This window comes from Phyllopteryx taeniolatus, chromosome 6, assembly GCF_024500385.1.
Source record: "Phyllopteryx taeniolatus isolate TA_2022b chromosome 6, UOR_Ptae_1.2, whole genome shotgun sequence".
NCBI lineage: Eukaryota > Metazoa > Chordata > Actinopteri > Syngnathiformes > Syngnathidae > Phyllopteryx > Phyllopteryx taeniolatus.
In genome coordinates this window covers 29,890,697-29,915,445 of record NC_084507.1, presented here as the reverse complement: position 1 = coordinate 29,915,445, position 24,749 = coordinate 29,890,697, and the positions used below count along the sequence as shown (strand labels likewise).

The window sequence follows — 24,749 nt, the reverse complement described above, 5'->3', positions numbered from 1 at the left end:
AGCGAGACATGTCAGCGCAGTCACAAATGCAGACGCATAAGCAAGCACGCAGCAGAATTACACTAAACTGCAGAAAGCAAGTGGAGCACATGATTTTCTTTTCTGGCCTCTCTTAGACACACAGTACAGTATTACATTTTATACCAATTTGTGAACACATTACTATGTTAAAAGTGTAAGAAGCTACGATTTACTGCAACACATGCAATAAGACACTAAGTACTAATACTTCACAATGTAACAATAGTTGACAATCGCACGAACATTGGCCATAGCCTGTGGAACCTTTCGTCCAGTACTGAGCTGACCCCTGAAAAATTATTGGAGAAAGTTTGACTGACGGGACAAAGATGCACATTTATCAAAGGTTGGACTGATGAGGCAGAGGATGACCATTTAGCAAAGTGACGGAAAGGCTCAGGATTTGAGAAAGAAAAGGATCCGCTCATGATCCCCAACATACAAGCTCATTTGCCAACCCGGAAGGAATGATGTCATGGCTTGGGTTTGCATCACAGGCTCAATCTTCATTGACAATGGAAGCAGCCAAACAAACTCAGAAGTCTACAGAAACATTTTGTCTGCCAATTTAATGAAAGACGCAACCTAACTGATTGGAGGATCTTTCATCCTCATGCATGCACTTTACCTGCTCAAGTGAAGACTGAAAGGGGGCAACCACCCAAAACAAATAACAGTTGAAAGAGGCTGTCCCGAAAGCCCGGAAACACATTTTTACAGTTCCGTGACGTCAATGCATTGCAGGCTTGTTGCCTTTATTGCAAGCAAAGGATTCGGGACTAAATATTACTTTGAAGTCAATATGTTCCAATAATTTTGCTTATCTAAAATGTGGAATTTCATTACAAATAATGTTTCTAATCTGATACCTCAAAATAAAAGCTGTTGATCAGTTGCCTACTGTCAAATTCATCTTTTAATGTCAAACCCAAATATTGTTTGTCTACAGCCAAAATAAAGGAATTAGCCTCACAAAAAATACATACATAAATACCACATAAGCTTTTTGACAAAATTAGAATTGTGTTTCCTCAGAAGAACATGCAACTCGTAACACTGCAGCACGGACTTGAACAGAAGCTGACCAGACTGCAGGCTGACACAGATGCATGCCCCAACTTGTACAGACATGTACTCAACTTGGAAGGTCCAGGAATATGTAGCAATGAACAACATTATATATATATATATACACCTTCCTAATAGTTCTAATTTTCCATGAATGTTTTTTTTTGGGCACTCATATTCTTCTTATTTTCTCACATTTGGATTTTTACCTTTTTGTTTACTTCAAATTACTTTTTCTTTGCATGTCTGAAATACCTGTGAAGTCATGTAACTGTCAGTCTTGCTCATTTTGCCAAGTAAATGTACTTTCAATTTCATAAAACTGATATGTTAATGTGAACCACTTTTAAGCTCCACAAAAATCTTGCACACTATATCTATATAGAAAAGCTAACCTCAAAAATAACTTTTTGACATTTAAATATAAAAAGGGGGAATACATGTGGAATGATATGCCGATGAAGCGCCCGCTTTCAAATAGTTTCTTGACATTGCGTGCAATATTTCCATGATGTTTGATTGAAAAATGATGAAAAAAGCTGAACATACAAAGCCACTTGTCAAATAATGATGCCTCCCATAAGATATTCGCATTTCAGTCGCACTGCAACTTCGAACACATTCAGGAACATATTTGTTTCTTCATGTTGATTCCCTTGAGTAGTAAAACACAATTATTTTTCCAGTCAGGCAAGGCCAATAAATCCATGTGCAACCTGAAGCAGCTAAAGAGAGTAAGTGAGTTAAAAAAGTGGAAGGGAACATTGCTGGAGGACATACACAACAGTTTGCAGCATTTCCAAACATTTCTCAGAGCAAATGTCTGTGTGGGTATAAGTGTGTGCATGAGCTGTCCCCCCGTAGCCCATTCGTGTCACCCACCGCTAGGGGCTCGCGGCTGTGGCCATGGGTGGCCCATTCTGTGAGAACTGATCCCTGCAGGGAGTGTGAAAAAGAAAACCCTACATGACATCAAAATAAACATCACGAGGAGGACACACACACACACAAGCAAGCAAGAATGCACACACAGTCGCAGGGGGGGCAGAAGTGTAGCAGCGATAACAGACCCCGAGAGCAAAGTCATTTCTATGAAATGCCTCAAGACATCAATGCAGCCACCATCACATTGTTTTATAGGACAATTCTGCAAAAAAAAAAAAAGTCTGCTTTTTTTCCGGAGGGATAGCTAAGCTGCTAATTAAAACAAATGTATATATCAGACATGCCCATCAACTTTACAACTAGTAGGTTTGAGGTAATTGTTCCCATAGTCTACACAGGCTAAAACAATTACATGTACAATCAAGAGAAATACATGTATACTGAGTCCAATGTACCATTTTTAAGGCCCTTTTGTCTCGACTTGCTTGCTGTCACCTTGCTCTTAAACTTGTGGACTGTTTTGACAGAAAAACAGGATCGTACATAAACCTACAGGCTTGCTTCTTTTTCTATTACTGTAGATACATCTTGATTTGTAAATGAAGTTTACGAATATTTTGTTTTCACCAAATATACATCTCCGCACAGTAAGAACTAAGAGTCTGACCTTTTGTTAAAATGACTTGATAAAGTTAAATATCATTCGATAAAAAATTTTCTGTTCACAATTCCTGGATTTAGCATTGGAGTGAGCAAATGCTTTTATTCTGTATTCAACTATATATATATATATATATATATATATATATATATATATATATATATATATATATACACACACACATTAATCAGACAATTTTAGGATTGTATATTTTCTCAAAATAAATCTGAAGTCTAAGCCTTGCATTTACATCACCACTGATTCATTGTACCTGCTATAGGACAATTCCTTTATACACTAAGCTTCTTTTATAGAAAGCATTTCTAATTCTCATAACAGTAATATCACCATTCTCTGCCTGGCACCTCCTATTCATGTTGCAGCATGGGAATTGCTAATGCACGATAAAATGTGCTGAGCTATTTCAAAAGTACTGCTTTTCTTGCTGTGTTTCAATGCCGATAAGCCATGGCAGAGCATCAGACATTTATGACGGAATGATCCCACAATGTTCACTTGTTGATCAAAGACACCAGGCACTGCAAGCAATGGTGTGATTTGAACCAAAACAGATAGCTGGGAATGATGCTAAAGAGACAGAATAGATTGAATGTGAGGGAGGATCAGAAGGGGAGACGGGAATGACCAAGAGAGAGCGCAGAGGGGCAAAAAGAAAAGCAAAACACATGAGGATGGAAGAAGCATCACTGCTTGTAATGTGGGAGTCAAGTGGCTGAATGGATCCAGGCAGGGAAAAAGGCAAACAGCCAAAGTGGGGCAAGTTGCATAATGTCTCAATTGAGCAATCATCACATTATCTGAATTTGAAAAATTTGAAAACAGTGTCCAGCCACTGCTCACATGTTGACATTTTACTTGCCAACACATTTCAGTCTCAACATTTCAGCTTTTAGTGTTCTCGGCTGAGGCGGCCGACCGGAGCTGTGGCCGTAAGGTGGTCGGTGCCTGTCGTGGCAGCAATCCCCGAACCCGTTGATGGACACCAACGGTGAGGGATGCCGTCAAGCTGAAGGAGGAGTCCTATCGGGCCTTTTTGGCCCCTGGGACTCCTGAGGCAGCTGATGGGTACCGGCTGGGCAAGCGGAATGCAGCTTTGGTGGTCGCTGAAGCATAGCGGGGATGGGGAGCTGCTGACCTCGACTCGGGACGTTGTGAGTCGGTGGGGAGAATACTTCGAAGACCTCCACAATTCCACTGACACGCCTTCCCATGAGGAAGCAGAGTCTGGGTTCTCTGAGGATGGCTCTCCTATCTCTGGGGTTGAGATCACCGAGGTGGTTAAAAAGCTCCTTGGTGGCAAGGCCCCGGGGGTGGATGAGATCCACCCGGGGTTCCTCAAAGCTCTGGATGTTGTGGGGCTGTCCTGGTTGACACGCCTCTGCAACATCGCGTGGACATCGGGGACAGTGCCTCTGGATTGGCAGACTAGGGTGGTGGTCCCCCTTTTTAAGAAGGGGGACCGTAGGGTGTGTTCCAATTACAGGGGGATCACACTCCTCAGCCTCCCTGGTAAGGTCTATTCAGGGGTGCTGGAGAGGTGGGTCCGTCGGGAAGTCGAATCTCAGATTCAGGAGGAGCAGGGTGGTTTTCGTCCTGGCCGTGGAACAGCGGGCCAGCTCAACACCCTCGGCAGAGTCCTCGATGGTGCATGGGAGTTTTCCCAACCAGTCTACATGTGTTTTGTGGAGTTGGAGAAGGCGTTCGACCGTGTCCCTCGGGGAGTCCTGGGTGCTTCGGGATTATGAGGTACCGAACCCCCTGATATGGGCTGTTCAGTCCCTGTACGACCGGAGTCAGAGTTTGGTCCGCATAACCGGCAGTAAGTCGGACTCGTTGCCAGTGAGGGTTGGACTCCACGAAGGCTGCCCTTTGTCACCGATTCTGTTCATAACTTTTATGGACTTTCAAGGCGCAGCCGAGGCGTAGAGGTGGTCCGGTTTGGTGGCCTCAGTATTGCATCTCTGCTTTTTGCAGATGATGTGGTTCTGTTGGTTTCATCAAGCCGTGATCTCCAACTCTCACTGGAGTAGTTCGCAGCCGAGTGTGAAGCGGCTGGGATGAGAATCACCACCTCCAAATCTGAGACCGTGGTCCTCAGTCGGGTGGCGTACCCTGTCCAGGTCAGGGATGAGATCCTGCCCCAAGTGGAGGAGTTCAAGTATCTTGGGGTCTTTTTCACAAGTGAGGGAAGAATGGAACGGGAGATCGTCAGGCGGATCGGTGCAGCGTCTGCAGTGATGCAGACTTTGTATCGGTCCGTTGTGGTAAAGAAGAAGCTAAGCTGAAAGGCGAAGCTCTTAATTTACCGGTCGATCTACATTCCTACCCTCACCTATGGTCACGAGCTGTGGGGCGTGACCGAAAGAACAAGATCCCGGATACAAATGAGTTTCCTCCACAGGGTGTCCAGGCTCTCCCTTAGAGATAGGGTGAGAAGCTCGGTCATCCGGGAGGATCTCAGAGTAGAGTCGCTGCTCCTCCACATCGAGAGGAGCCAGATGAGGTGGCTGGGGCATCTGATTCGGATGCCTATCGGACGTCTCTCCGGTGAGGTGTTCCGGGCATGTCCCACCGGGAGGAGACCCCGGGGACGATCCAGGACACGCTGGAGAGACTATGTCTTTCGGCTGGCCTGGGAACGCCTCGGGATCCCCCCGGAAGAGCTGGATGAAGTGGCTGGGGAGAGGGCGTCCCTGCTAAAGCTACTGCCCCCGCGATCCGACCTCGGATAAGCGGTAGAAAATGGATGGATGGGTGTTCTCTTCAGGTATTTTATCAGATTTCTTCCTCAGGGAGAAATTTGTCTTCATTACAGCATTGGTGTGCGATTCATGTTGATACTCAGATTTGTCTTTGCCATTTTCAAGATAAATACAACTTATGTTTGAATAAATAAATGAATACAAAAATAAAAACTTGTGGCGGGCTAGGACTTTTCTAATTGTGTGGATTCCCCCATCGATTTTAGTCTGTCATTTATACTGTACACCTTTCTTTCCAGATATGCACTCTGGGTGGAGCAAACCTAACCCCGAAAATCTGGTGTTCCGGCCATTCTCCCGTCGCCTTATGCAATTTTCCTCCCATGCGATAGAGGCTGTATTCAATAAAGTGCACCGGGAAGGTAAAACATTTTATTGCACTTGAAGTTCGGATTTAGTTTGGATCTTTTTCAGGGATTTCAATGACATTAACAAGTCAAAATTCATGCCCCCAGGATTTCCAGGCAGCCTGGGATGTCAGTAAATCACACCTTTTTGGTGTCTGCGCACTCATTCCCAGGTTACGGTCGGTGGGTGTGTCAGAAGTCTGGATGAAGGAATCCATGTAGATGAAAAGTATCATGTCCAGAATCAGATCGGAATCAGGTGCGTAAATCCATTGTATTCTTCTATTATTTAAATGATTTTATTTAATTTTAATGCTGATTATAATCCCGCTAGGGGAAATTCAATTTACACTCTACTAGATGTATTTTGTGTTGCATACCACGCACATAGAAAAGCTGGCATGCAAGGAGGATTGTCAAGAGTGAAAATGTTCCCCCCAAATTTGGGTGAATTTCAAACAGTACGACTGCCGGGGGCTTAAAGTTCAGAAGTTGTACTGTTTTCAAATTCCTTGTCACTATTCTTAATAGCTTTGTTCCCAGATGCTACGTGAAATTCACCAGCCATTATCACCCAGGCTACAGTTCAAATTCAATTGCCTATACTCCTTAATCAGGTGGCACTGGCCCTTTTTTAAATGAATGGCATGTTAGTCTGCTAAACAAATCCATCTCTTTATTACTATTACTATTATTTATGAATGGCCAAGACGTGGTAATCACTCAGCTGCACCAAACATTTTGGAAGGCCCTCTTTTGTCCATGCTGGCATGAGCACACAGTGTTTTGACTACTTTGTCTCTTTAAAGCACTTCAACTTTAATGGTGAATTGTGCGACACAAAACATTTTACAGAAACAACTTAAAAAAAAAAAAAATTCTACTATGTGAATCACTGAAGAGGAATACTTTCTCTGAAGTGTTTGAGGAAACCAAAGGATAGAAAAGTGCCACAGAGCAGAACTCATCGGTATCAATCAGGATTTTGTTTGGTGACACACGGCCAAAAGGCTGAAAGGGTTCAGACAACGGCTTGTGTAGATTAAACAGCCCAATTAATCTCTCCTTCTTCAGCCTGCCAAATTCCAGGTCTCAACTTCAAAGCACACACAAAGTTGAGGACTTGAGCCATTTGTACATTTTTCATTCATGTGTGACTCAGTGGGCTTATGGAAACAACCTTGTAGTCATGTAGTCTCTTATCTTCAATAGTAGAGTGACGGGCTACGAACCAGTCAGGGCAGAGTGCAAAAGCTTCCTTATGTTGCCCGAGGAGATAAAACCATTTTATGGAGAGGGTGGGGGGGGGGGAAGGTAAGCTCAAAAGAGAATGAAACTTCAAGTTCAAGATGAAATTATATCAGTGATCTTGTGACATGAAGAGAATAAAGCGTGAAAGACTATGAAGCAGTGCAGAAGGACATGCTGGTGAAGGGGGAAAACAGGAGAGGAAAATAATAAAGAAGGCATAAGTTATTGAGAAGAGTTCAGTACAGTACAACAACCCTCAGATGGGTCAGAGGCTCCGAGGGGAATTTTTGTACATTTATTTATTGAACATGTGTCATAGGATAAGCATAAAGACACGCGCCAATGGATAGCGATGAGGTAACAAACTGAATCTGACCTGCATGTCATCATTAGCTCTCTTCTTAGTACAAGTGACGTAATCATTTGACAATGTTAAAACAATTGCATGCTATCTTGTTGACTTTTCCAAAGGCTTCCATTAATCTGAGAAGTTTCAAAACGGGATGTTATAGCTCATGATTTTTGTTGTTGTTGTTGTTTGTATTACATGAAAATGCAGGCAAAACATATATATATATATATATATATATATATATATATATATATATAAATCTGCAAAACAAGGAAGGTGACAATTATTCTTCCTCAATTTTGGGGCTTTAATGGACAATAACGGAGTAAATAGGTAATCTTGTAACTTGATATACTATATAAACGACAATGAAATTGTCTGTTTAATATCTGGCGAAAAAGAAAAGCACACAAACAGAACGACAGTGGTGTTATCATGGGGGGGGGGGAGCCAAAAAATGAGTCAGAGGATTGAGAGGGGTTAAACATTTTAACAGGCGCAAACCGACTCTTAGGAGGATGAATGTACATGTGTGAAGGCCTTACAGACAATAAACAAGTTCACTGGGTGAGCACATGGTCTCATCTTAAACCTAAGTGTTGTACTGCCACCTATAGACTGAATATGCAACTGCTCTCCCCTCCCCCACAGAGCAGTCAGCTTCAATATACAGCCTTGTTTTAAGAGAACGGGGAGAGTTGAGTAGCGGTAAAAAAGCTCCCAAAATCATTAAATTTAAGAGGGGGGAAAATTGTGAGGCAGCGCAGCGATGGGAGAACGTAAAAAAATTACACTACAGTACTTTGAGGGGGGAAAAAAAAAAAAAAAAAAAAAAAAAAAAAGCTTTTTGGTAGTTACACATTTCAATAGAAAAATGAACAAATGAAGCTGCAATTTAAAAAGAAAGCGGATCATTAAATCTAGACACACGTGAAGTAATGCAGTCCAACGACTGTGGAAAAAGGACAGAGGAAAAAGGTGTGGACACAAGTTCACAGAGGACAGAGCAGATGGCGCACGCACACACACACACACACACACACACACACAAGCACACACTGGTGACATAATAGCAGCATGCCAGGTGTGCAGTTGGTGGCCTGCAGTCTGGCATGGGCCAAAGTGTGCAAGTGTGTGCTGTCTCAATCCCTCGCTGTCTTTGTGTGAAAAGGGCCCCCTATTCACTCCACTCTGCTGCCAGCTTGGCACTTAATCACAGGACAACACTAACACACCCGCGCGCACACACACAAGAACACACTCGCGCAAACACCACCCTCTGTTGCCTTTTTGTCCACCCTCTGGAGCGACTGAAAAGACGCCAACGAAGAATCACGAGAAAAACAAATCAAATACAATATTTTGGATGAACTTTAAGATGAATATGTAAACAAAAGACGAGAAATAGAAATGTCAACTTACTCCTGCACTAACAAATTCACCGACACCACACACACACACACAGACACACACGCACGCACAAAGGAGCATGGCCATGCATAATGAGCGGTGGTAGAGGTGAGACAGCAGCTGTGTTGTCCAAATCGGGCCTCGAGAGAGTGCCCGAGGAAAGTGTGGATGACTTTCTATCGTGGTAGGGACAAATGGTTGGATGCAGAGAGCATTGTGAGGATAGTTTGACTTGTCAAATGACAACGTTTCAAAACAAACTTTGGGTTGGATTTTTGTGCTGTGTGTGCACGTGGGTCCACACATACAACAGAAGTATAAATGTGAAAATGTGTCTGTTCGTGATTCCTGGTGTTCAATGCAGGACATAAAACCACATTGCCATGGAAAACATCATATTGGAATTTTAAAAAGTCCTCTTAGCAAGTCCACAACATTTCATTTCTACTCCAAGACTGGCACAATATTTCTGTGTATACTGTGCATCAAGATCATCAATACTGGTGTTATGGAATATTCAAACTACAGATGAGCCTTTGATTTCGTTTCCATATTTGGTCATGCAAAAACTATACAATCGTCAACTTTTAAATAGTATTTTTAATGGCAGAACATGAGCAGAATAATGCTGCCTGGAGGAGTTAGTGGAATTCAACTTCCCATTGATGGTTACCAAATTCTTTCGAATGAAACACTGAAGCTTAATGAACAGCGCCTCTGTTGGTTACAGTCAAGTACTGCATTCCACTTAGCCTCATTTGCCTTTATTTGTTATTCAAAAATCAATGCCACACAGACAACAGAATTCTTAACTATCAATTAATCCATGCCTATGTCAATCGCTACCTAAAATCTTTAACCATCTTAGTCTGGAGCCGACAATAAAGCAACAATAAAGCTTCTCTCCACGGAAAATGTAACATCTCCTCCAAGAGCACAATTGACTTCATTCTGAATACATTAAGCCTCAAAGATTTGCAAAGAAAGTCGTCAGGAAATGTTTCTAGTGGCATACATGTGAACTCTGCTCTGAGTGTGTGGTTTAGAATTCAGTGGCTGCACAAGAGCCAGATCATGAAAACCGTTGCTGGAGCCTAAACTATGTCTGAGCGCGGAAGCGCACACATGGGGAGACTTTTCTTGCTTGAAAATGGCAGCTTCTCAGTCTACGAGAGCTTCTATCCAGAAATCAATTTTAGCCCTTCCATGAGAGCTTTAGCCTCGGATAACGACTTTGGCTAGAATTTATTTAGCAAGCGGAGTTATTTCAAATAGACGGCACATGGTGGTGACTCAACTACAATCAATGCAGCCCTGTCAATACTGAAATCTTTCCAATCTGTCATCTACACAACAATAGAAGACATTTGACAGAACCTTCATATTGACATATAGGCATTCAGGATTGTACCCATATACTGATCCTTCCATTAAAAAACAAATCTATGAACCCTATAAATCTCCCAATCTCTTAAGCCCTGACCTTGGCATTGTTAATGACTGGCTGGCTCTACTTACAGGGTTAATAATAATCTTTTTGTACTTCAGATGTGAAAATTCCAGTAACCAAAAAATTCAGTTCTACCAATGAAACTGGTAGAACCGCTGACCCGTGGAGGATTGTTCCTGGCAAACTTTGGCATCCTTGCCTGCCCATGTGTCACGTTACAGCAGTTGCAGCAGCAGAGGTAAACAGGAGCTGACACCTGTCACAGATGTTGCAGCTAGGCAGTGAGCTTGCCCACATATCTATCTGAGGCTATCTGTCAAACGCCATCCAGCTGATGCCAGTGAAATAAACGGCGTCATTCTTGCTGTTTGAAATTGATCGTTCAGTCATGTGGAAATGACAGAATAAGGAAGATTAAACATGGGCATATTGGACATTTGTTTTCATTGGACAGCAGAGCACAGGAGGCTATTCAACCTTTGACTGGTTCACATTTAGAATTCCTTTTACCCATTAGAAATCATGGCAATTCTTCCATTCAATGGGTTAAATTTGCACTCACACATAAAACAACACTGTTTTACTGACATTGTAACAAATGTCACAAAGAAGTTATACGAGTATGTTTCATCATCAAAACTTAGCAAACCTTAGTTTAAATGACTAATACTATTGGCGATTTAGTTCATACTGTAGCCGTTCTTACCATTTGCCTGTTTGCCTTAGCTTCACTGATGCCCTTGTAAAAAGGTATGTTCACAAAAGAAGGTGAGGCTGCAAATGAGATCTGCTGATGCTGTGATACTTTGTCTCGCCTCTCTCCGTGTTTGACCTCTGGGCTGTGTTTTATTTTATTTGAAGTCAAATTCTCAGTTCAGCTTCTGAACCGTTTGAGTTATAAGGATTTAAAATCCCTTGTAAAGGAATCTCCTGTTTAAAATTTTGTGAAAATGTGTCTTAGTTATCTGTCCAAGAATAAAGTTTGTGTCATGCTGACTTTGTATACAGTATTTCTTTATCAAAAATCCTGTTGAAAATCGAATGCATCAAACTTCCAATAACGGATGACATCCACTTTAAAAAGTCATTGGCAAACAGAAGGCTTTCAATATTGGGCTCTAGCGAGTCTTGGCTCTGTAAGACCGGCTCGAACCCCGAGTGGTGTTGTGATTGTTAGAATCAGTGTCACACACTAATGTAATGTGTCATGCAGGAGTGATGGCAATGCGTCTGTATCTATGAAGTGTCATGTCGTGTTGTAGTCAGGACATCCGACTGACACACAGTTGCTAAAACGACAGCCAAAGTAGTGGTTTGAAGATCCCAACAAAAAGTGTACTTACTTTTTTTTTTTTTTTTTTTTTTTTTATAATCACAGCTGTGGCCAATCCGACTGAAGTAAATCTCAAGGTATTTGTAAAAATCTATCACAAAACAGCAGTTGCTTAGGGATTAAGAAACGGCTCACTGTAAAAACGCAATGCATTTGTTTGGTTTCAAATTCTAATAATAATATATAATAATTAATATTAAACATTATAAAGGTGCAAATCAACATTCAGAATGAAATTATGCATGAAACTGCATCACACACTGCAAGTACAACTTGTTTTTATTTTATTTATTTTTTTAAACAAAAAACTGTCAGCTGTTACTAGGAAGCTAATTACTTTAGAAAAAAGAAAGTCATCACAAAACAAGGATGGTGTTTGTGATCACGCTGCACAGTTTGGTTTGGCAAAATCTCCTGCGCGTACTATTGCAACAATTATAAAACTTTTTTTTTTTTTAAATCAAATTTGTTAAGCCCTTTTCTCAGCATACAAAGACACTTAACATATGTGCACACAAGCAAAGAGACAAGTCAAAAATTATGGTGGATGAAGCGAGGAGTGTACGAAAGAAGTATGGAGGCTCTCTAATATTCATTAGTCAGTAGAATAAGAAAATTCCATTTACCTTTATCAGATTCAAGCTATTTAATTGACCATTGTGGCCTTTATGATATTATTTTTTTTTTTTATGGAAAGGTACCAAAAATGTTGTCGATGTATGTACTTACATACACTCGGTACGGAAAGTATTCAGACCCCCTTAAATTTTTCACTCTGCCCCCCGCGACCCGACCTCGGATAAGTGGTAGGAAAATAGATGGATGGATGGATATTGCAGCCATTTGTTAAAATCATTTAAGTTCATTTTTTTCCACATTAATGTACACACTGCACCTCATATTGACAGAAGAAAAACGGAATTGTTGAAATTTGTGCAGATTTATTGAAAAAAGAAAAACTGAAATATAACAGTATTCAGACCCTTTGCTCAGTATTTAGTAGAAGCACCCTTTTGAGCGAGTACATACCCATCTCCTGAGTGCATCTCTGGAGCTCAGCCACAGTGATCTTTGGGTTCTTCTTTACCTCTCTCACCATGGCTCTTCTCCCCCGATTGTTCAGTTTGGCCGGACGGCCAGCTCTCGGAAGGGTTTTGGTCGTCCCAAACGTCTTCCATTTAAGGATTATGGAGGCCACTGTGATCTTAGGAACCTTAAGTGCAGCAGAATTTTTTTTTGGAACCTTGGCCAGATCTGTGCCTTGGCACAATTCTGTCTCTGAGCTCTTCAGGCAGTTCCTTTGACCTCATGATTCTCATTTGCTCTGACATGCACTGTGAGCTGCAAGGTCTTATATAGACAGGGGTGTGGCTTTCCCAATCAAGTCCAATCAGTATAATCAAAACACAGCTGGACTCCAATGAAGGTGTAGAACCATCTCAAGGATGATCAGAAGAAATGGACAGCATATATGGGTGTCACAGCAAAGGGTCTGAATACTTATGGCTCTGTGATATTTCAGTTTTTCTTTTTTAATAAATCTGCAAAAATTTCAACAATTAAGTTTTTTTCCTGTCAATATGGGGTGCTGTGTGTACAGTAATGAGGACAAAAATGAACTTGATTGACTGATTTTAACAAATGGCTGCAATATCCATCCGTCCATCCATTTCCCTACCACTTATCCGAGGTCGGGTCGCAGGGGCAGTCACCACCTCATATGGCTCCTCGCAATGCGGAGGAGCCGCGGCTCTACTCTGAGATCCTCCCGGATGGCCGAGCTGCTCACCCTAAGGGAGAGCCCGGACACCCTGAAATAGTGAAAAATTTAAGGGGGTCTGAAAACTTTCTGTATCCACCGTATACTATATGCAATCTCAAAATGTATTTCACTATCATTCATTTCAATGTATTTTAGCGTATTAAAAGAAACGATAACATGGTCTCAGTCAACTAAATGCTGCGTTCCAAAAATTCAAGCCCTATACATACCTTGACGTTCATTCAGTTTGAAAATACTCAACCACTTGTGGGAACCCAAGTTACAATGCAACAAATTTTTAAGCAGTTGAAAAGAAATCTTAATTGCTTATCACTTCATCATTGACTATTACGGTGAATTTGGTCATGTATGTAATAATTGATACCTTGAAATAACAAGGCAATTACAGGTGCAAAAAAAATTATAAACTTTGGCTGTATGGATCGACATTTACTCACATATTGTTGCACGATTATCTGCAAACAAAGAAACTAGATTCCACACAAAATATTTATGACGTGATGAAACCTCAACACATTACATATTCTAAAAATAGCTTACACACACATACTTTTTTTCCTGTGACATACCCATGCAGGTTGTACAATCTTTATTCATTGTCTCTGATGTTTAAAAATTACACATTTGAATAATTCCCACTATGTTAAGCTGTGCACTTGCTCACTCTTATTTGCACATGGAAAGAGAGCTATTTACCTCAAATCACATTTGAATAAATTCCATAAATCCTTTCAAAGTTACACAAGATAAACCAATCACACTCTCAAAGCTGGCTGACTGGCCAATCAAAAGAAGTATTCATACTTGCTGATTTTTTTTTTTCCTGTTCGTCACCAAACAGCAAGATTTTGTTAGTTCCAATTTAAAAACGGAGTGAAAGCGAAAGCAAAAAGAGGGGCTCTTCATTTAACAGTAATGTAATTCCAAACAGCACAGACAGCCTTTGGTTTATTATAAATGGATTGAATGATGTGTTTAACAAAAGACACTTCTGAACAGGGAGCATTTTGATTAGATGTCGGAAGGGTGTATGTAAGGGCCAATAATGTCCCACAGGAAACCTGTTCATCACAGTTGCCAGTGTGCTCGTGTATTTGTGGGAAATGATTGTGTTGTGAGGAACTTCATCTGTTTTCGTATTCACAAGAATGAAAGGAAAGGTAGGTCCTTCAATGTAATCTCATGTTTAGATTGAAACACAAATTATAGGCCAGGACATAGACTGTGTCACCTGGGCATCTTATGTTGGGGACCTAAGCAAATAAATCTCATTTATTTACATAAATAAAATAAATTCAATTAAATAAAGTCTTGCCAAAGGTACATTCATTGTCATTGTTTTTTTTAAATGGGGTCACAACCTTTAGCTTCCTCTTTTTGTGTCTTGAAAATAACAACCGCCACTTGCTATCATGTTTCCTGTTATAACGGATCACTCATACATATCTCACCATCAAGCAAAACTTCCTGCTTTACGTTTTATGACAAGTGTTCCTCTTGAACTGGAATAGATTACATTTCAATGTATTACAATGTAATTTGTGAAGGCAACTGCAGCAAACATTTGGCAAGGGAGACAGTAAGTGTATTTTTACTGCATTAATTAGGGTTGGTGATAACAAACTTTCAGAACACAACAAATACCGTATCCAGAATGTTCTATGCTACACGTGCCCTTCAAGTGTACAAAAAGTGGAAAGGGCATGAGATCGTCAACCTGCAATTGATTTGCACGCACAAGCCAACACCAAGGTCTCGCCAGCTGGTGAGTTCGCCCTTGAACGGCCACCCCCGGGCACTGCCGTGGTATGCATACGGTTATTTAGAAAAGTTCTGGATAGTTGCGCTGCAAAAAGGTCTCAAGTTCAAATGTGGGCTGCAGCCGTTCAATGCACAGTTTGCATGTTACGCTTGTGCTTGCGTTGGTTTTCACCGGGCTTCCTCCCACAGACCAAACACATCATGCGATTACATTACCCATACGTGTGGATTTGAGCGCGAACACTTCTCTGTCTGTGACACTTGGGATGGAGCTCAAGCTCCTTTGGCCCTCCAATGAATAAGCAGTATGAGTGGCACGTGGACGAATGAATAACCTGTTAATCAAGTAATGAATCAATCGAGAGTCGGCAGGATAGTTTACTCGGTCCTGACTAAGCCTTGCTGCATGAACTGACGAAGCCTGCTCGGATGAGAGGCGAAACGTCTTCTTAGACAACCAGAATGGCCCAGTTGCGATCAAATCAATGCCCTGAGAACAAAACGACCTGGATGAATGAGAATCATCCCAAGCAATCAAGAGTCGGGTTACGCACCTCAGTTCCATCTGAATCTTACGCTTCTAATTAGGGGGGGGAACCGTTTGTGGATGGCTCACTTCTGTTTCAGCATGAGTGTGGCCCAGTTCATAAAACAAGGTCCATGAAGCCATACTTAAATGAAAATAAAATAATAAATAGTAATAAAAGACCTGACGAGCCCACAAAGAGGCCTGACTTCAACTCCAAACACCTTCAAGAGGAACAGATCAGACAGCCAGGTCCTCACATTAGTTACCTTTGACTAAATCTTGACCAAAAGAAAAACCAACAGACCACAATTGTGGTTTAAAAAAAAACAACACTTTTTTTTAACAATGGAAGCAATTATATACGCAAAAGGGAGGTTTCGACTCGATATTTAGAGTTCAGGTAAATAGGCATTGCATTGTTTATAATAACTGCACTAAAACATGATCATTCTATGATGTCAATAGGTAGATTTGCCCTTGACTGACCCGCCTGGGGGTCTTTTTGAACCAACCCTACTGCTGGGAGTCTACTCTTAACGAACAGATGCCAGGGCACAGCAGCTGTTCATCTGGCATCAAACCAAGCCAACTGAATGGGCCCACAAAGCAAGAACAAAAAACATCAACATGTGCTACTAATACCGTCCCCGCATGATAGGAGAGCCACACGCACACGGAAAGCAACAATTAACATTCATGTGAAAATATGAGAAACATATGTATTATTATTATTATAATGAACTCACCTTGAAAAGACTGTTGCGCTCTCTCAACCAGCTCTTCTATAGGATAGCTGGCCAGGTCTCCTCTGGCATGCTTTGTCTTGCAGTAGGTACACGCATTCAGGCACCTGGACGACAACGTGTACAAGCAATGTGTCCATTATCTAACAAATGAAAAAGCAGCCTTTGTAGTGTATTGATATATTGTACGTTACTTGTGCTCAAAGTGAAATGTTACAAATAAATATTAACGGTAATGTTTCAATATGGCAAACTTCTGTTACCAGAAAACAAACAGTTACTTCACAAATTAAGACGTTAGTTATAACAATTCAACTTGTCTTCATTAAAACATAAAGTCTAAAAAAAGCAACATTCATATTAACATGTAATTAAATTACAAAATGTGTGCAACTCCAAAGGCCTCTTTATACACCCGCTGTCGCGCGGCCGATAACGCCCGCATTGGATCACGTGACCGACGAATTGCCCGCGGACACGTCAAAAATGTTTCCTCCTAAGGATACATTACATATGAATGCATACTGGATACGCTGTATCTATCTTCTGTTCAATGTTGAAGATATTAAAGAGCAAATCGCAAAAATAATTGATCAAGAATCGGATTGATAAGCAGGATCGATAATGGAATCGATATCACTAAATTCTTATCAATTCCCATTCCGATAATTAGATGCCCTAACACATGATAAGATACACTTCTTAATTTCATCTGATAGAACAGCAGAGGTTGACCAAAACAGTAAACAAGACTAACACAAGTGGGAGCACCAGGAAATAAGTGGGATGACAATTTCAATTCAAATAAGATTTATAAAGAAGCCCTTAATCTGAATAAAGGGGATCCTTCTCGATAGCTGTCAATGTACAGTGTGGCAGTTAATAGGAGGAAAAAAAAATTCTCATTTTCATCCGTTAAAGTCTAATGTCTGACCTTAAATTTGGTACACTGAAACAAACAAGTTAGAACAAAAAAATCTTAATGCAGTGTACAATTTGCTGCAGCATGTCAAATAGTGTTTTATCCAAATGTTCTAAAATATCTAAACTGTGACAAATAGTTGACTTCAGTCCAGTTTATGAATGAAAGAACCCTCTGTTGGCCCACTGTGTGCCTTTTATAAAAAAGACAGATTGTAGAGAGTCTCTTTTTCAAATTGGTTTGCAGGGGAATAAATTTGCCTTGACAAAGAGTGTAATGATTAATAACCAGAACGGGCCTCGGTATGCAGCAATTCATGTGATGATGGTATACTTGGCTTTACGACAAGACTATTCTGTCTGCTATAGAAAAATAGAAATAACAGGCATTGCACTATGGCTTCACAGAAACTGGCCTTGGACCCAAAGAGATACTAATCTGGCTCCAATAACATTGATTGTGTTCGGGTGCAAAAGCATACCACTGTTTTAACGATGTGATACTTTCTGAATCTCTAGTTTACACTGTAATATTTGAATTCCAGCTTTCCTCTAGCCCAGGCGTATTTACACATAGACCATGTTTTTGTTTTTGTTAGGGGTGGGTCGTGGACATAAATGTAATGATAGTTTTACGCCCCAAACTCACTCAGAGTACTACAGTAGAACCTCTAAAGTTGAACGTCCCTGGGGTTGCCCAATTTGGAATTTAACAAAACCAAAGATGCGACATAAAAATTGCAGCTAGAATTGATAAAGATTTTATGAAAGAGAGTTTGAAATGAGTATTTCCACTGATTGTATATTAACTGCTAAAGATGAATTAGAAAACAATATTTGGCTTGCTACTGGTGCTTCCTCCCATCTTCTATTTTAATTGCCCACTTTAATAACATCACCACCATCTCAAAATAAATTAACATTTTATTTAAATCACGCTTTTTCTAATTTAATGTTTGAAACAGCACTTCAAGAAACAGCGACGGATTAACACAACAGTGCTTCAGTAATCCTTTTGAACTACAAACTACATGCAAAGAGGCACGTCACCAAAGGCGAGAAATTGAGTAGAAAAATAGTTGTGTTTTAATCTGTCTATCCCTGCCACTCTATGCATTCCTTATCCCAGTCGAGGGCACTAAAGATGGCAGCTAGGTCACATAACCTCTATGTGGCGAAAACAGAGACAGATGGGACCCTCAAACAGACACACACAGACACACACCACAGCCACCACCACCACCAGGGGGTCCATCCATCTTAATGTGATCAGGCCCAGCAGAGTGGATCACACCAACATTAATCTCAAGAGACAGTCAGTGGTCTACTTGCTTGTGTGTGCGCGTGTGTGTGTGTGTGTGTGTGTATCAATTATAAGTATACGTGTACATGTGACTTTGTCAGTGGACTGCGCGCTGAGAATTGGTCCAATATCACGACAGCGCATTAGCAGATTCGACATCCACATCACCCCAAACCAAGTGCGACAACTAGTCAGCACTCTGGCACAAAAAGAGGATGGAGCAGAGGAGCCGTGTCACAGCACGCCCTGTATAAAAACAGACACCCGCCATGCACTCCAAGTTTGTTGGGGCCAAGAGAGAACCACTTTTGACTTTAAAACTAAATCACTGTGAACGTCAGTATGACAGCAAAAAGAAATGCTTGTATATTGTTTCCCCCCTTACCCATTTTATTTCCTCCTTTGTTTCTCACATACAGCCCTTCTGTTTCCTACTGCCTAATTAAACCTCAGAGGTAGCTGCAGCACCTGACAACTGTGTAGTTCATCAATGTGTTACAATGAGAGGGGCTTCCTCCCCAGTGTGTCTGGGGCTGGTTTGTGTGTGTGTGTGTGTGTGTGTGTGTGTTAACGGCACTATTGTGTTGCACTCTTGAAAAAAGAAAGCACTGCGGTTTCTCTATACATTTGCAAACCTCCCTTGACATGTGCGCACACACACACACGCACGCACGCACACAAACAGAAACAAGCAGTTTCCTTTCGAGGGACTCCCTTGTGCAACATCTTAAAAGACGGAGACTTGGGAGACAGTTAAGCAGGAAAAGGTTTTCTCAATGATAAGCATTTAGAGTTTGCACATTAATTAGAAAACTGCTCCATGCATAAAGAAATTGGGCCGTGTGCGCGCGCGAGTCTTCGTGTGTTGACGGGGGGTTCGTGCCAGCTTGAGAACGCAATTATCAAAATAAAAGCTCACACCGCTCGGGCAAATCGGCGAGTTTGAAATTTTTTAAAGCAAGGTTATTCAGTGCACTTATTGTTCACACGGAGATAGGATGGAGTGGGTCAAATAGCAAACACAACCTTCAACTGCTAATATATGGCCGAACAAAGCTGAGGTCAGGAAGTGTACAGTCAGTCATCGCAAGTTGCAAGTCAAAGAATACGGCATCCTCAACAATGAAGCCATATGGAGAGAAATTTATAGATGGTTATCATATAGAAACGCTAGGCAGTTAAATCATCCTAGATGGAGGGCATGGAACCTGAGGAATTTGCATACACGGTAATCGTACTTTTTTTTTTATCTTGAAAAATGCCTCTAATTAAAAAGGTTCCAGATCTTTGGGGTCAGTGTAAATTTACGTGGGCTTGCTTGAGACACACACTGTAAATAATAGGATACTAAAAACAATGTGGCCCTGCTGATTTTTCTTTTTGCCAAAAATATCTCTGTGCAAGGTAGAAATGCTGAGAAATAAACATGCACACAACCACACATAAAACATTTTGGCTCACAGTTCTCATAATAGAATGTGCGTGTTAGCTTTTGTTGAATCTGTATACACGCACGCACCCTGAGCTAACTGTCCTTCTGTGTCTGCGTGCGTGTGTCTGTATGTACGCGTCAATACAGCAGAGCTCGAAATGTTTTCAATCAGGCCTTTGTACATGAATTTTGTCATGGCGCAAAGCGAAACTACTGCATGTGAATTTGACAAAAGGTCACAAGATGACCTTAGAGATCTTTGACTACTACAGAAGTCTTGCTTGTTGTTTTGGCTCTGAGAGAGAGCATGTGCACAGTGGATGTGTGAGAGACCAAGACTTCATGTCAACATGGGACCTCTGAGTGTTTTCATAACTTCTTGTTTTGTCTGTAGCCAGACCTTGAGACTCTGTTTTTACTAGATCAGTCAGGTCATTGTTACAGAACAAAAATGGTGTTTTTGTGTACAATGAAATAACCAAAGATTCTTCTAAAACATTCAGACTCGATGAACTAGGGTATTTATTTGAGATTTGACTTAAGATGCGTACTATTTACATTCACCACACTATATTTGGACTACATGTATCACAGACACAGTACAGTGGAATTCAGAAAGTCGCAATAAATTTCAGTCATGCAAGACCTCAACTCAAAATGTGATTATTAACTACACACACACATGCTTTGCTTTGTATTTGACTTTTGCATGCTTTTTGTATGATTCCACTACAGAAGGGCAAAGAGGAAAATATATTACCGTATCCTACCATGGAATCAGAAATGGAACTGATAATGATGTACTGGGAGCGTGTCTGTGTTATGACAGAAGCAACAATAAGTTGAACTCAATAAGGACGACTGAGTTTAGTCTTCATGTGATGAGAATTGCGTTCCAAGGACCACATTTGCCAACATGTTCGTATCCGCTACGCATCACCACAGTTAAGAATACGTTTTTTGATTATGCAGCAATTAACTTCTTTTATACTTGGACCGGCATTACAAAGTGCTATGCATGAGGTCAGGAACCCTCCCGTTCATGTGCATTTTCTATCATTTTCAATAGGGGGAAAATTGTTTTCTGAATTGAAACAAATGATAGTCCCATGACGTCATATCCGTTCTGGATAATACGGTTTACCCTCTTCCGGTTTGGGGCAAACTATGACAACCGTGTATTTATAATCTCGAGTAAACGGCAGAATATGAGCAAAGCAAAAGCAAAGCAAATTATTTTTAGCTCACATTTCATACACAAAGTAACTCAATGTCCTTTCCATGATTAAAAGCCTTTTAAAAACAAATAAAAAAAACAGCTTATACACATTTAAAACAGAACAAAAATAAAAGTACAATTAAAACAGTGTACAGGAAGTCCTCGAGTTATGACACACTCCACCTACGACGTTTCGACTTTACGACGCCCGTGCCTCGTCCGCCATTTTGTCCCAGCACCTTAGTGTTTCTGCTTAGCTAGTGCATAGTGCTTGTCTGTGTTTGTGCGGCGGGAGTATCTTTGTCTTTTTCGCCGTCCTTTTTTCACACTCTCAGCAGTACTGGTAAGTACAGCATCTCATTTTATTTTTTTATTTTTATGTATTTTAATTTCTTGTTTGCCTTTCCTGCTACGGTCGCCTGACCGTGGTCGGGAGACGCAGGGGTTAACTCCCTTCTCTCGTTGCACAGCTGAGCTGGGTGGCGGCAACAATAAAGGCACGAAGCACCGATTTGCTGCTTTAATGGCTTTATTAGCTCGACTGCACATTCGACGTCAACGGGTCCTCCGCTAATCGCTACTCTTCCTCGGTCGCCGTCACCACACTTGCTACCGTACACACTCGCACTGGCGCGCACTCCTTCCTCCTTCACAGTCCCGTCTCACTCCCACATCCACGCACACGCGCACACACACTGAGCTTGCTGTCACAACCACGTGGGACAATACCCGTAACAGAAGTATTTCGCCGTAAATTTCGACTTTAACGGTGAAATCTGACTTACGCGGAAATTCGTGTTACGTCGCCAGCGCAGGAACGGAACTCGTTCGTAAATCGAGGACTTCCTGTACAGTGTAAGAAATATTTAAAAGTGGAAATGCTCTAAAAAGCATGAGAAAAAAGAAGAGTTTTTAACCTGGACTTAAAACCATTCACACTTGGGGCTCACTTTTGTTGGCAACTTATTCCATTTGTGTGCAGCATAATAGCATAATGCTGCTTCACCATGTTTGCTTTGGACTCTGTGCTCCACTATTTGACCTGAGTCTGTAGATCTCAGAGCCCTACTGGCTTTCTAATCCATTAGCATTCTTTCATGTATTCAGGACCTAAATCATTTAGTGATTTATAGACCATTAGCATAACTTTAAAATCTATTCTAAAGCAGTGTAGAGACTTCAGAATTGGCGTAATATGCTCTGACCTAGTTGTTCTGGTCAGAACCTGAGCTGCAGCAGTTTAATGCTCTTTTGGGGGAGTCCAGTCAGAAGACCATTACAATAGTCAAGTCTACTTGAGATAAAATCATGGATGAGATTCTCCTGGTCTGTTTGGCACATGTAAGCCTTCGCTCTGATATGTTTTTCAGATGGCAGAAGGCAGTTTTAGTAATTGATTTGATATGACTGTTGAAAGTCAAGTCGGAATCTATCAGTACCACCAAGGTTTCATACTTGGTTTTTGTTTTTTTAAAGAGAGTGACTCCAGGTATTTACTAACAGTAATACTCTTTATTGCAAGAAACAATTGTCTCGTTTTTTGTTATGTTTTGTTAATTGAAGACAATTTTGGCTCATCCAGTTATTCATTTACAGAGTTTTAGTTATAGTTTGTGCTTCTTTATGGACCTGAAGCAGATAGCACTGTACAATTCCCACGGCTGTCTGTCTTTATTTGACAATAAAACAATCAAACACAGATTAAAAAAAAATATATACAAGACAATGTAAGCTATTTTCTGCTTAAATCACTGGAAATGTTCTATTAATATTAATACAATACCACACGCATATTCTATCACTAACCGGGATGTTTTTTTAATCAGCATACTGATGAGCCATATCTAACTTTAGGAAGAATATTGACTTTTACTTTCATTATGTAAGAAGAGGCATACATCTTAAAGCCCATCTGTGTATTGCTGCTCCGTGCTTTGGAGGAGGACTTACAAGGATGATTTATGTCCGTGATGGTTAGTTTGGGCAAGTCCTGTAAACACGGTGTGCAGAATAAGGCAAATTTTCAAAACTGGCAAAGACCAAAACATAATTCGAGATTACGTGCAAAGAGCCCATTGTGTTCAGCCTATGAGGTTTCCCAGCATTTTGCCTCTCTTCTCATCTCTCCTTGCTATCATGTGAGGTGAGCTGAAATAAAAAGAAGGGGGGAAAAAAAGGTAATACAAGAAAGCTACAGACCACTGCATCTTCCAAGAGAATCAAAATCCTCATTTTGAGACATAAAAAGCAGTCACGCTTTGTTTGACTTTGCTGGATGACTTGTGAAATGTGCAAACTGTGAAACAATTGGAACGCCTGCTGGGAGAGTCACCCATCAACAACAACCAGCTCACAGCAACCAAAATCATCACAGCCTCACTGCTGCTGTCAACTCGCCACTTGAGCTGCAAACAATACTGTCGATCAAAAGTCATGGTCAGTATTCAAAACGGACACGCGGAGACAACTGCCACTGTCAATTTCATTGAGACTTTCAGAGCTGCAAAAGTCAACTTGACAAGGGAGTGCTGACGTCAAATCAACAAGTTTACAACTTTCAGTTCACTGGGGAAATTTCAACACTTGGGAGGAGAAACATGAGAAAGCTGGTATATTCAAATCTGTTGTCTGAATGTGTGCGTGCATGTGCAAATGTAAAATGTGCTTTCCTGTGACACGCTGGTGTTAATTCAGTTACTCGGGGGTTCTGTAGCGTAATGTCTTGTAATGACATACAATCTCATTTTGTCCAAGGAGAGACATCAATCTTTTGGATTTACTACAGGGAGCACAAGCTCTCCTGGTCTCCTGGTGATTGAGGGAGAGAGAGCCGCTTGTGTGTGCGTGTGTGTGTGTGTGTGTGTCTAACGCGTGCATTTGTGTCTTTGTGTGTTAAACAGTGGGAAAGAGGGAAATGGAATAATATGTTCAGACCAGTGGAGCTGAAAACTACCCATACATTGGTTTGATAAACATCAGGAAGGCCACTGTGGTGCGCACTGCCAGAGGAGGTGGAGGTGTGGGTCAGAATCTACTTTTGTGTGTTGGTCCTGGGTGAAAATAAATAAATGAGAATTTATTTGTGGGTTTCTTTGTGAATGTGTGATGGAAAACATGTTAGCGTGCCAAATGTAATGTGATTGTGTCGACATTGTGCATGCATGCATAATGTCAATCTCACACAGGAGATCAGCAACTGTAAACACCCTTTAAAGTTTTGTTTGTCAACTTTGTATTAAGAGACTTTTTTTGTAATGAAAATATTTTGACATGAGTGACATAACATTTCTGAAGCATGTCAACATGTTGTCTACTCTTGGGCTCGGCTTCGCATGACGCTTTAGGATAGCAGACCAAAAAAAAAAAGGAAAAAGGCCCACGACTAGTGATTGTCAAATATGGCTATACGTACTTTACAGCTGAACAGTCAAGCGGTAGTTAACTGATGCTTTTGAGATGAGGGAATGGTCGATTAAACCTGAAGAGAATATCATGTC

The 24,749-nt window shown here is 41.0% G+C and overlaps 1 protein-coding gene across 2 annotated transcripts in view; it reads right to left on the bottom strand.

Annotated features, from left to right (window-relative positions):
• cdkal1 (CDK5 regulatory subunit associated protein 1-like 1) overlaps positions 1-24,749 on the bottom strand; it is a 208,888-nt gene that overhangs the window by 104,994 nt on the left and 79,145 nt on the right. For both annotated transcript variants that reach the window (XM_061776897.1, XM_061776898.1), the window contains exon 8: positions 16,381-16,484. In XM_061776897.1, the coding sequence (XP_061632881.1) occupies positions 16,381-16,484 (104 nt within the window). The remainder of the gene's footprint in view (positions 1-16,380; positions 16,485-24,749) is intronic.